The following is a 12,957-nucleotide window of genomic DNA, read 5'->3' as shown; positions in this document are numbered from 1 at the left end:
TTGGTGGCTACTGGTTCTTCCTTAGTATAATATTTAAAGTTTAATTTCCCTATTAAAAAGCAAGACAGAGGTATTTTTCTGACATTTATTCTCTTTTCTCATATCCTTCCATCATTAAGCTCTTTTGAAGGGAAATGCTAGAAATTACAAAAAGTGAAAATTTTGTGTTATTATTACTGAGAAAAAGATAAGAGAATTAAGGAGCTTTACGTAATAGCAATGTCAAGATATGAACTTCTATGGTACAATCATCCTCACTGTCACTTTTACATTTCAGTGCTGATGAATTATGTACCAGTAAACTACTATGCATGTAATTTTGGCTCATTCTCTAAACTGCACTCCATAGAGTAGGAGCCAATTTACAAAAAAAAAATTAAGAGCTTAAGCTCAGATATAAGAATTAAAAGATCATATGATGTTCTATAAAACGTGTACACATAAGTCTATATTAATAAATTCCTATTAAGTAACTCTAGAATTTATAGAAACGCTATTACTATATCTTTATTAAAAAGGTATTTTAAGAAATAGATGTCTGAATCTCATTTTTCATCAAGTTAGCCATCAGTACCCAATACAGGGACTGCTAAATCATTCTAAAAAAAGATATATGCCACCCTGAAGGTAACTAGAGATGATTTTTAATATATTTTCTCAGAAAATCAAATTTTTTGAAATATTTAAATTCAAAGCATTCTTTTTGCAATTTTGCATTCTTTTTAAACCCATTTTTCATTCCATTCTTTCTTGTTTAATGTTTTGTTCCATAAATTTTAAAAATAATTAAATGCATAAGCCAAAATGTTAAAAGAGTATTCTCTGGTATCTGAACTACTTTCCAGGATCAGTTATAACACTGTGGAGGGTAATATCAGCACTTTTATAATTATGAAAATGCTTTTATGTCAGAAGATACTTAGGCTGAAGATTCATGGCTTACAAAAAATAAACATTTCAAACTTTAAACTTATTTTCTGGAATGATATTTGCTCTGGAATAATATTCAAAACACTTTTCTGAAATGCATCTAGCCACACAGGAGAATGAGCGTGCAAGGTAGTAAAGGGTTGGTGGCAAAAAAATTATAGATTTCAAAGTTATTGTTTGAAATCACCCAAACAAGCAAAACATTAGTATTTTTATCTTGAAATTCTTGGTGAATTTTATGTTCTAGCCCATAATATATTAGTTTATTTTAATACAAAAGTTTCTTCCAAAATGGACATGTCCAAAAAATACACCATGCTTATCTAAGGCTTTTAGTACCTCCTGTCATAGTTGCATATATGCCAGATTGAAGGGCACAGAACTAGAAGAATTTGGTAAAATGCTCACTATACAGAACTGTAATACCTATCGTGGTATTTTAATTATGTAAAAGCTTAATGAAATACTACATAAAAAATACTGTTTATTTTTCTGATAGATTTCATAGCACTCCGTGGTACTGAGATTTTTTAAAATTTAGAAAACAACATTAGTAATTATGTTTGTCTACTATAGTAAGTATGTTTTTCTTCTTCCACTGTTCAGGTTTTCCATTAATATAAAAGTAAAATTTCCATACATTTCCATTTATTTTAAATCAAAGAAGTGTCAACAAATCTACATTACCTATAGAATATAAAGAGAAGTATGTGAAACTTTATAAACATTTAAGTTATACTTTCCTGTCAGACAACCCCATACCTGCTATCATGTCATCTACAGCACTCATTTTCAGCAATACTTGTTCAATTAGCCCAACTTCTGTGCTAGTCTGTAAATTCCGAACACTTTTTCGTAGAATGGCTGTAAACATGCTCCATATTTCTGCTTGACATGTTACATCACAGTGCTCCAAAAGCTCTGTCATACATGTTATACTCTCAGCATCCTGGATAATAAAGTTCATCTCCAAGTCAAATTCTCCACCAACCAGCTGAAAGTAAACAGAAAGAAACAACAGTGTTAACATGGGAAGTTACTGATGACAGTAGAATGAAATAATAACAAGAATTCAAAGCTACTACTCTAAAAAATTTTAAGGATTCTGGTATAAAATTAATTTTGATCAAAAGTATTAAGAGCTACAGATAAGTGAAAGGCGTTGTGAGCATCGAAACTAGCAAACAGAAATCTAATTTTCACATAAATGGAAAAAGGTGATTTCAAATGTAGTAAAATAGAGCAAACTACTGCATGGGATTCCTGGGTGAGATTCAGGAAAAATTCCTAAAAAGAGGGTTTGGCCTTTAAAAGGGATAATCAACAGAAAATACAGAATTTACTAAGGATAAATTTTAAGACATGAAATTCATTTTTTTGACATTACTAGTCTTACAGACAAAGAGATATAACTGGGGCATAATCTCCATATATAGAATATGAAGAAATATGAAACTGATACAACTTATAATAAATGTTGAAATAATGAAATGAATGTTAAAAAATAAGTTGAACAGACTATGCAAGGTCTTGTAATGCTTTTTTTTTTTTTTTTTTAAAGCACAAATATGAATTGGGTAAAAGAAAGCTGATTTAACAGTAACATATTTGACTTCAGCATTATGGCAAATGAGTCCAAAGTCATACTACCCCTCCCATTTGGTATTTTAAGTACAGTAATAGACAAATACACATAGAATAAAATAACATAATAATACTCTTTCACTCTCTGTTGATCGAATCCCATAGGAACTATTATATTCGCTAAAAGCATCATTCTTAAAAAAGAACACTGTCAAACTGGATATCCTTTTGGTCTAAAGAATGATAAGATTTAGGAATAAAATAATAATCATATACAACGTCTGACAAATTTGAAGTCATTGATTCCTTTGTTCATTCAATAAATAATTTGTTAAGGTCTAGAAGTTACTGTTCTGGAACTAGAATATATGAATGTGCAAGATAAAAACCATGCACTAACAGTGCTAAATTCTAGGAACAAAGATGTATATGTATGTATGCATACATTACTTTATTCTAAAAAATACTGAAGGTGGCTAAAAGTTACACAAAGCATGAAGGAAGACATAAAATATGAGTAGATAAGAAAAGAGGAAGCAAAGGAAAAACAAGATTAGGAACAGACAGGGAGTAGAATTAGGATCAAGAAGTAGAATTAATTTCCTATTACTGAAAGGTATTCACAAATACTGACAGATGACCACAGAATATTATGTAAATAGGATAAATAGTAATAATACCACCACTTAACCTTACATGGCATTTAGTACTGTTTTAAATGTTTTACATCTATTATGACACTATTATTATCTTCATTTTACAGATAAGGAATCACAGGCACAGAGTTAAAAGTATGTTGAAGAATGTTACAAAATGGGTAAGAGACCCAGGATCCAAATACAAGAACTCTGTCTTCATGCAAGTTCATATAAACATTACAATCTCATTTAAGGATATTTTTAGGAGGGAGGTGAGGCAAGATGGCAGAACAGAAAACTCCATAGATCGTCCCCCTAACCCTACCACAAGGACACTAAGTTAACAAACAACTACACAGAAAAAAGCATCTTCGTAAGAGCTAAAAATCACGTGAGCACTCACAGAACCTGGTTTTAACCTCATATCACTGAAAGAGACACTGAAAAGATAGGAAAACAGTTCTGAGTCTCTGACACCACCCCTCCCTGACCCCGGCAGCATGGCTTGGTGCCAAGAGCATCTCTGAGTGCTAGTGAAGGGAGAACAGAGCAATTGTGAGGCACTGAACCTGGTGCCATCTTGTTATAGCATAAAGGAAAACCTGACCAAACTAAGCTGATGTCCACCCACAAGAAGGCATCTCAACCAGCCCTAGCCGGAGGGGAATCAATGATACCAGCGGTCCAAACCTGAGTGCCTGAAAACCTCAGGTCCAAACCTGAGTGCCTGTAAACCTCAGTACCAAAGGCCAGAGTGCTCTTTGTGTCTAAGTAAACTTGAAAGGCAGTCTGGGCCATAAGGACTGCACCTCATAGGTGAGTCCTAGTGCTAAACTAGGCCCAAACACAGTGGACTAAAGTGGCATGGACACACTGAGATACCAGCTGGGGCAGCTAAGGGAATGCTGGCATCACCCCTCCCTTAACCTCATTCTGCACAGCTTGTGGATACAAAAGAAACCCCTTCCTTCCACTTCAGAAGAGGAGAGGGAAGAGTAGGGAGGAGTTTGTCTTGCATCTTGTTTACCAGTTCTGCCACAGAAGAATAGGGCACCCTGAGGTCATGAGGCCCTTGTTCCAGGCTCTAGCTCTGGGATGACATTTCTAGATACACCCTGGGACAGAAGGAAACCCACTGCCTTGAAGGAAAGGACCCAGTCTAGGCAGCATTCATCAGGTGCTAACTGAAGAGCCCTTGGGTCCTGAATAACCAGCAGTGATACCAAGGTACTACGTTGAGGGCCTTGATGAGTTTCTGAGACTTGTTGGCTTCAGGTGAGACTATGCACATTACCAGCTGTGGTGGCTATGGGGCAAAACTCCTTCCGTTTGATAAAAACAGAAGGAAGAGTAAAGGGGACTTTGTCTTGTATCTTAGGTACCAACAACACCGCAGTAAGGTAGAGCACCAAGTGGGCTCTTGGGGTCCCCAATTCTAGGACTTGATTCTTGGACAGCATTTCTAGACCTGCCCTGAGCCAAAGGGGAGCCCACTGCCCTGATGGGTGAGTCCAGGCCAGGCAGCATTCACCACAAGCTGACATAAGAGCCCTTGGTCCTCCAGGGAATGTCGTGGTACTTTGGCAGTACTCCTCATGGCCAGGAGTGGCAGTGGCTAAGGGGTGAGGCTCCTCAGCCTTTGGAAAGGGGAAAAGTGGAAAAGGGGAAGGACTGTGTCTTGTGGTTGGAGTGCCAGCTCAGCCGCAATACAACAGAATGCCAATAGATTTCTAAGGTTTCTAAGATTTCTAAGACTCTAGTCCCAGACTCCTATATGGCATCTCTGGACCTGCTAGTGGCCAGGGGGACTTTGCCACCCTGAAGAGAAGGACACAGGCAGAGTTGGCTTTGCTACTTGCTAATTGTAGAGCCCTAGGGCCTTGAGTGAACATAGGCTATAGCCAAGGAGTGATTAAGGCAGGCCTTGGGCAAGACCCAGCACTGTGCTTGCTTCAGGTGTGACCCAGCACAGTCATGGTAGTGGTGGTCATAGGGGTGCTTGTGTCATACGTCATACCAGCCCCAGCTTTAGGTGTATCAGAACAGAAAGAGAGAGAGACTCTGTGTGCTTGGGAGAAAGTAAGGGAAGAGAACAAGCGACTCTGCCTGGTAATCTAGAGAATTATCCCAGATCTTGCCCAAGACCATCAAGGCAGTGCCTCTACAAGTCTGGAAGAACCACAGTGTCATTAGAAAGCCTGCCCAAGAAGGGTGGCTATAAATAAGCTCAGGCAATGAAGAGTACAACAAATACCTAACTCTTCAATGCCCAGGCACCGGAGAACATCTACTAGCATTAACACCATCCAGAAAAACATGACCTCACCAAATGAACTAAATAAGGCACCAAGAATCAATCCTGGAGAAACAAAGATATGTGTGTGACCTTTCACAGAGAATTCAAAATAGCTGTGTTGACGAAACTCAAAGAAATTCAAGATAACACAGAGAAGGCATTCAGAATTCTATCAGATAAATTGAACAAAGATATTTAAATAATTTTTAAAAATCAAGCAGAAATTCTGCAGCTCAAAAATGCAATTGGCATACTTAAGAATGCATCAAGTCCTTTAAGAGCAGACTGGAACAAGCAGAGGAAAGAATTAATCAGCTTGAAGAAAGGCTATTAGAAAACACACAGAGGAGAAAAAAGAATAAAAACCAATGACACATGCCTACACGATCTAGAGAATAGCCTCAAAAGGGCAAATCTAAGAGGTATTGGCCTTAAAAAGGAGGGAGAGAAACAGATAGATGTAGAAAGTTTATTTTGAGTAAACCTTCAAATAACAAAGAACTACCCAAACCTAGAGACAACATCCAAGTACAAGAAGGTTATAGAACACCAAAAAGATTTAACCCAAAGAAGACTACCTCAAGACATTTAGTAATCAAACGCCCAAAGGTCAAGAATAAAGTAAGAATCCTAAAAGCTGCAAGAGAAAAGAAATAAGAACATACAAAGGAGCTCCAATACATCTGGCAGCAGACTTTTCAGTGAAAACCGTATATGCCAGGAGTCAGTGGCAGGACATATTTAAATTGCTGAGGGAAAAATCCTTTTACCCTAGAATAGTATATCCAGTGAAAATATCCTTCAAACATGAAGAGGAAATAAAGACTTTACCAAACAAATATAAAGCTAAGGGATTTCATCAACACAAGACCTGTCCTACAAGAAATGCTAAAGGGGGTATTTCGATCAGAAAGAAAACAGCATTAATGAGCAATAAATGATCACCTGAAAATACAAAACTTACTGGTAATGTAAGTACACAGAAAAACACAGAATATTATAACACTGTTACTGTGGTTTGCAAACTACTCTTACCCTAAGTAGAAAGACTAAATAATGAACCAAACAAAAATAATAACTACAACAACTTTTCAAGACATAGGAAGCATAATGAGATATAAACAGACAAAAAGTTAAAAAGCGAGAAAATGAAGTTAAGGCAAGTTTTTACTAGTTTTCTTTTTGCTTGTTTGTTTGCTTATGCAAATAGTGTTATTAGGTTAAAATAATGAATGATAAGATAGTATTTGCAAGGCTCATGGTAACCTCAAACCAAAAAATATACAATGGACACACAAAAAATACAAATCAAGAAACTAAATCACCAGAGAAAATCATCTTCACTAGAGGACAGAAATGTAAGAAAGAAGATCACAAAACAACCAGAAAACCAAAAACAAAATGGCAAGAGTACAACCTTACTTAATAATAACATTGAATGTAAATACACTAAATTCGCCAATCAAAAGACACAGACTAACTAAATGGATGAAAAAGCAAGACCTATCGGTCTGTTGCCTAAAAGAAACACACTTCACCTATAAAGACACACAAAGACTGAAAATAAACAGATGGAAAAAGATATCCCATGCCAAAGAAAACCAAAAAAAGAGCAGAAGTCAATATACTTATATAAGACAAAAGAGATTTCAAGACAAAAACAATAAAAAGAGTCAAAGAAGGTCACTATATAAAGATAAGGGTGTCAATTAAGCAAGAGGATATAACAATTTCAATATATATGCCCCCAACACTGGAGCACCCAAGACATATAAAGGAAATATTATTACAGCTAAAGACAGATATAGGTTCCAATACCATAATATCTGGAGACTTCAAAACCTCACTTTCAGCACTGGACACATCTTCCAGGAAAAAAATAAACAAAGAAACATCAGAATTCATCTGAACTACAGACCAAATTGAGCTAATAGATATTTACAGAACATTTCATCCAGGAGCTGCAGAATACACATTCTCTTCCTCAGCACATGGATCAGCCGAAAAGACAGACCGTATGTTAGGTCACAAAACAAATCTTGAGACATTCCAAAAAAAATGAAATAATATAAAGCATCTTCTCTGATAATGGAATAAAATTAGAAACTCCTAGAGAAATTTCGGAAACTATACAAATACATGGAAATTAAACAATATGCTCCTGAATGGCAAGTGGGTCAATGAAGAATTAAGAAGGAAACTGAAAATTTTCTTGAAACAAATAATAATAGAAACACAACATGCCAAAACCTATGGGATACAAAAAAGCAGTACTAAGAGGGATGTTTGTAAGTGCCAATATCAAAAAACAGGAAGAATATCAAATAGACAATCAAATGCTGCATCTTAAAGAACTAAACGATCAAGAGCACACCAAATCCAAAATTAGTAGAAGAAAAGAAATAATAAAGATCAGAGCAGAAATAAGTAAAACTGAAATGAAGAAAACAATACAAAAGATCAATGAAACAAAAAGTTCATTTTTTGGAAAGCTAAACAAAATTGACAAATCTTTAGCCAGACTAAGAGAGAGGATCCAAATAAATAAAATCAGAAATAAAAAAGGAGACATTACAACTGATACTACAAAAATTCAAAGGATCATTAGTGGCTACTGTGAGCAACCACATGCAAATTATTTGGAAAATCTAGAAGAAATGGATGAATTGCTCCACACATACAAATACCAAGATTGAACCAGGAAGAAATCCAAAATCTGAACAGACTAATAACAAACTACAAGACTGAAGTTGTAATAAAAGTCTCCCAGTAAAGAAAAGCCCGGGAAATGATAGCTTCACTGCTGAATTCTAACCAAATATTTAAAGAACTAATATTAATCCTACTCAAACTATTCTGAAAAATAGAGGAGAAGGGCATACTTCCAAATAGAGGAGGAAGGACTATTTCCAAACTCATTCTATGAGGCCAGTATTACCCTGATACCAAAACCAGTCACAGACACATAAAAAATAAAATAAAAAAAGAAAGAAAACTACAGACCAATACCTCTGATGAATATTGATGCAAAAATCCTCAACAGAAAACAAAGCAAACCAAATTCAACAATACATTAGAAAGATCATTCATCATGATCAAGTGGGATTTATCCCTGGGATGCAAGGATGGTTCAACATATACAAATCCCATCAATCTGATACATCATATCAGCAGAATGAAGAAAAACCACAAGATCATTTCAATTGATGCTAAAGAAGCATTTGATAAAATTCAACATCCCTTCATGATAAAAACTCTCAAAAAACTAAGGACAGAGGGAACATACCTCAACATAACAAAAAGCATACACTACAGACCCAAAGCTAGTATCACACTGAATGGAGAAAAACTGAAAGCCATTTCTCTAAGATCTGGAACACGATATGGATACCCACTGTTAACACTGTTATTCAACATAGTCCTGGAAGTCCCAGTTAGCATAATTATACAAGAGAAAGCTAGAAAAGGTATCCAAATGGGAAAGGAAGAAGTCAAATTATCCTTGTTTGCAGATGATGCAATCTTATACCTGAAAAAACTTAAAGATTTCACAAGAAAACTATTAGAATAATAAATTCAGTAAAGTTACAGAATACAAAATCAACATACAAAAATCAGTAGCATTCCTATATGCCAACAGTGAACAATGTGAAAAAGAAATTTAAAAAGTAATTCCATTTACAACAGCCACACATAAAATTAAATACCTAGGAGTTAATGTACTCCAAGAAGTGAAAGGTCTCTATAATGAAAACTATAAAACACTGATGAAATATATTGAAGAGGACACCCAAAATAGAAAAATATTACATGTTCACGGATTGAAAGAATCGATATTGTTAAAATATCCACACTATCCAAAGCAATCTATAGATTCAATGCAATCCCTATCAAAATACCAATGACATCCTTCAGAAAAATAGATAAACCAATGCTCAAATTTATGTGGAATCACAAAAGACCTAGAATAGCCAAAGCTATCATAAGCAAAAAGAACAAAACTGGAGAAATCACGTTACCTAACTTCAAATTATATTACAGAGCTATAGTAACCAAAACAGCATGGTACTGGCATAAAAACAGACACAGAGACCAATGTAACTATAGAATAGAGAACCCAGAAACAAATCCACATGCCTACAGTGAACTCATTTTTCACAAAGGTGCCTAGAACATACACTGGCGGAAAGACAATCTCTTCAGTAAATGATGCTGAGTAAACTGGATATCTGTATGCAGAAGAATGAAACTAAACCCCTATCTCTCATGATATACAAAAATCAAATCAAAGTGGATTAAAGACTTAAATCTCAGACCTTAAACCATGAAACTACTATAAAAACACACTGAGGAAAATTTCCAGGACACTGGTCTGAGCAAAAATTTCTCCAGCAATACCCCACAAGCACAGGCAACCAAAGCAAACATGAACAAATGGAATCACATCAAGTTAAAAAGCTCCTGTGCAGCACAGGAAAGAATCAACAAAGTGAAGAGACAACCCAGAGAATGGGAGAAAATATTTGCAAACTACCCATCTGACAACGGATTAATAACCAGAATACATATGGAGCTCAAGCAACTCTATAGGAAAAATATCTAATAATCCGAACCAAGACGAGCAAAAGATTTAAATAGCAATTTCTCAAAAGAAGATATACAAATGGCAAAGGGGCATATGAAAGGTGCTCAACATCACTGATCATCAGGGAAATTCAAATCAAAACTACAATGAGATATCATCTCACCCCAGTTAAAAATGTCTTATATTCAAAAGACAGGCATAATAAACACTGGCAAAAATGTGAAGAAAAGGGAACACTTGTACACTATGACTGGGAATGTAAATTAGTACAACCACTGTGGACAACAGTTTGGACATTCCTCAAAAAACTAAAAATTGAGCTACCATAGGATCCAGCAATCCTACTGCTGAGCACATACCCAAAAGAAAGGAAATCACAATATCGAAGAGATATCTGCACTCCTGTGTTTGTTGCAGCACTGTTTACAATAGCTAAGATTTGGAAGCAATCTAAGTGTCTAACAACAAATGAATGGATGAAGAAAATGTGGTACATATACACAATGGAGGACTATTCAGCCATAAAAAAGAATGAGATTCAGTCATTTGCAACAACAAGGATGGAGTTGGAGATTATTATGTTAAATGAAATAAGCCAGGCACAGAAAGACAAACATCGCATGTTCTCACCTATTTGTCAGATCTAAAATTCAACTCAAGGACATAGAGAGCAGAAGGATGGATATCAGAAGCTGGAAAGGGTAGTGCGTAGGTGGGGCTGGTTTATGGGTACCAAAAATATAGTTAGCAAGAATCAATAAGACCTACTATTTTATAGCACAACAGGTGACTGCAGTCAATAATAACTTAACTGCACATTTCAAAATAACATAAAGAGTATAACTGGATTGTTAGCAACTCAATGGATAAAAGCTTGAGAGGATGGAGACCCCATTCTTCATGACATGCTTATTTCACATTGCATGTCTCAAAACATCTCATGTACCCCATAAATACAGATACACCTACCAGAATTTTTTTAATTTAGTAAAAAAAGAATATCTTTAAAGTCTTCTAAAATTAACAATTTTTGGAAACATTTGTCTCAAATTTTGAAATATTACATTATGCATATGTTTTTCAGTAAAACAGAGACAAAAGGTATAAGCAACTAGCCCCTCTTCAAAATTCTGCCCTTTGACTGACCTAGATATTGTCTCTAGTTAAAAGCTAGTTTCACTTTTCATATGAAACAACTCCTTCTACTATTTCGGGCTTACTAATGAAAATACCTACAATAGTGATTAAGAGATGGGCTGTAAATTCAAACTTCCTGGATTCAGATTCTAACTCTACCACTCACTAGCTGTGTGTCTTTAAAGAAGGCATTTCTTTCCTTTTTTTTTTTTTAAGAGACAAGATCTCACTATGTTTAACAGGCTGGTCTCAAACTCCTGGCCTCAAGCAATCATCCCATCTCTGTCTCCCAAAGTGCTGGGATTACAGGTGTGAGCCACAACACTCAGCCTATAAAAACCATTTCTCTAAGCCTCAGTTACTTCATCTACAAAATGCGAATATAAGTTCCTGTCTAAAAGACACCAAAAGCAATAGCAACAAAAGCAAAAATTGACAGGTGAGATCTAATTAAACTTAAGAGCTTCTGCATAGCAAAAGAAACTATCAATGGAGTAAAGAGACAACCTACAGAATATAAGAAAACATTTTCAAACTATGCATCTGACAAAGGTCTGATATCCAGAATCTATAAGGAACTTAAATTTACAAGAGAAAAACAACCCCACTAAAAAATGGGCAAAGGACATGAACAGACACTTTTCAAAAGAAGACATAAGTGTGGCCAATGAGCTTATGAATAAAAAGCTCAATAAAACTGATCATTAGAGAAATGCAAATCAAAACAACAATGAGATACCATATCATACCAGTCAGAATGGCTGTTATTAAAAAGTCAAAAATAACAGGTGCTGGTGAAGTTGCAAAGAAAGGGGAACACTTACGTGCTGTTGGTGGGAGTGTAAATTAGTTCTACCACTGTGGAAAGCAGTATAGCGATTCCTCAAACAGCTAAAAGCAAAACTACTTTTCGACCCAGCAATCCCATTACTGGGTATATATCCAGAGGAATACAAATTATTCTACCATGAAAACACATGCACGTAAATGTTCACTGTAGTACTATTCACAATAGTAATGGCATGGAATCAACCTAAATGCCCATCAATGACAGACTGGATAAAGAAAATGTGGTACATATACAAGATGGAATACTATGCAGCCATAAAAAGGAACGATACCATGTCTCTTGTGGGGATTTGGATGGAGCTGGAGGCTAATTATCCTTAGCAAACTAATGCAGGAACAGAAAACCAAATACCACATGTTCTCACTTATAAGTGGGAGATAAATAATTAAAACTTACTAACATAAAGAAGGAAACAACAGATACTGGGTTCTATTTGAAGGTGGAGGGTGGGAGGACGGAGAGAAGCAAAAAAGATAACTATTGGATACTGGGCTTAATACATACCTGAGCGATTAAATAATCTGTACAGCACACCCCCATGACATGAGTTTACCTATGTAACAAACCTTCACATGTACCTACAAACCTAAAAAAAAAGTTCCTGTCTAATAGAATTGTTGGGAGCATTAAATGAGATAATTGAGTTAAATACGTAGGCACAATGGGAGACATACAGTTAGCATTCAGTTAAGGTTAGCAATTATCAGTTCTCTAACCACCCCAGCTTCCAGCTATTAAAAAAAAAAAGAAAAAAAGTAGTCACCAATCGAATACCTCTGAAGTATCATGAAATTCAGCAAGCTTAAGTCTTATGTTTCCAGCAAAATCAAATTTATTGTGGATCATGCACTCTGTTAGATACTACTTGGACATTTACTGAAACCAACTCGAACATCACTTTTTTACCATACCATTGTCTTACTATAAAAATCCTTTT

The 12,957-nt window shown here is 35.5% G+C and overlaps 1 protein-coding gene across 7 annotated transcripts in view; it reads right to left on the bottom strand.

Moving 5' to 3' along the window:
- Window positions 1–12,957, bottom strand: part of NBEA (neurobeachin) — a 731,576-nt gene that overhangs the window by 623,616 nt on the left and 95,003 nt on the right. For all 7 annotated transcript variants that reach the window (XM_055244143.2, XM_055244145.2, XM_063619313.1 and 4 more), the window contains exon 2: window positions 1,693–1,924. In XM_055244143.2, the coding sequence (XP_055100118.2) occupies window positions 1,693–1,924 (232 nt within the window). The remainder of the gene's footprint in view (window positions 1–1,692; window positions 1,925–12,957) is intronic.

Source organism: Symphalangus syndactylus, chromosome 15 (genome assembly GCF_028878055.3).
Source record: "Symphalangus syndactylus isolate Jambi chromosome 15, NHGRI_mSymSyn1-v2.1_pri, whole genome shotgun sequence".
Classification (NCBI taxonomy): Eukaryota; Metazoa; Chordata; class Mammalia; order Primates; family Hylobatidae; genus Symphalangus; species Symphalangus syndactylus.
The sequence above is the reverse complement of the archived record's forward strand: the minus strand, read 5'-3'. Positions and strand labels throughout refer to the sequence as shown.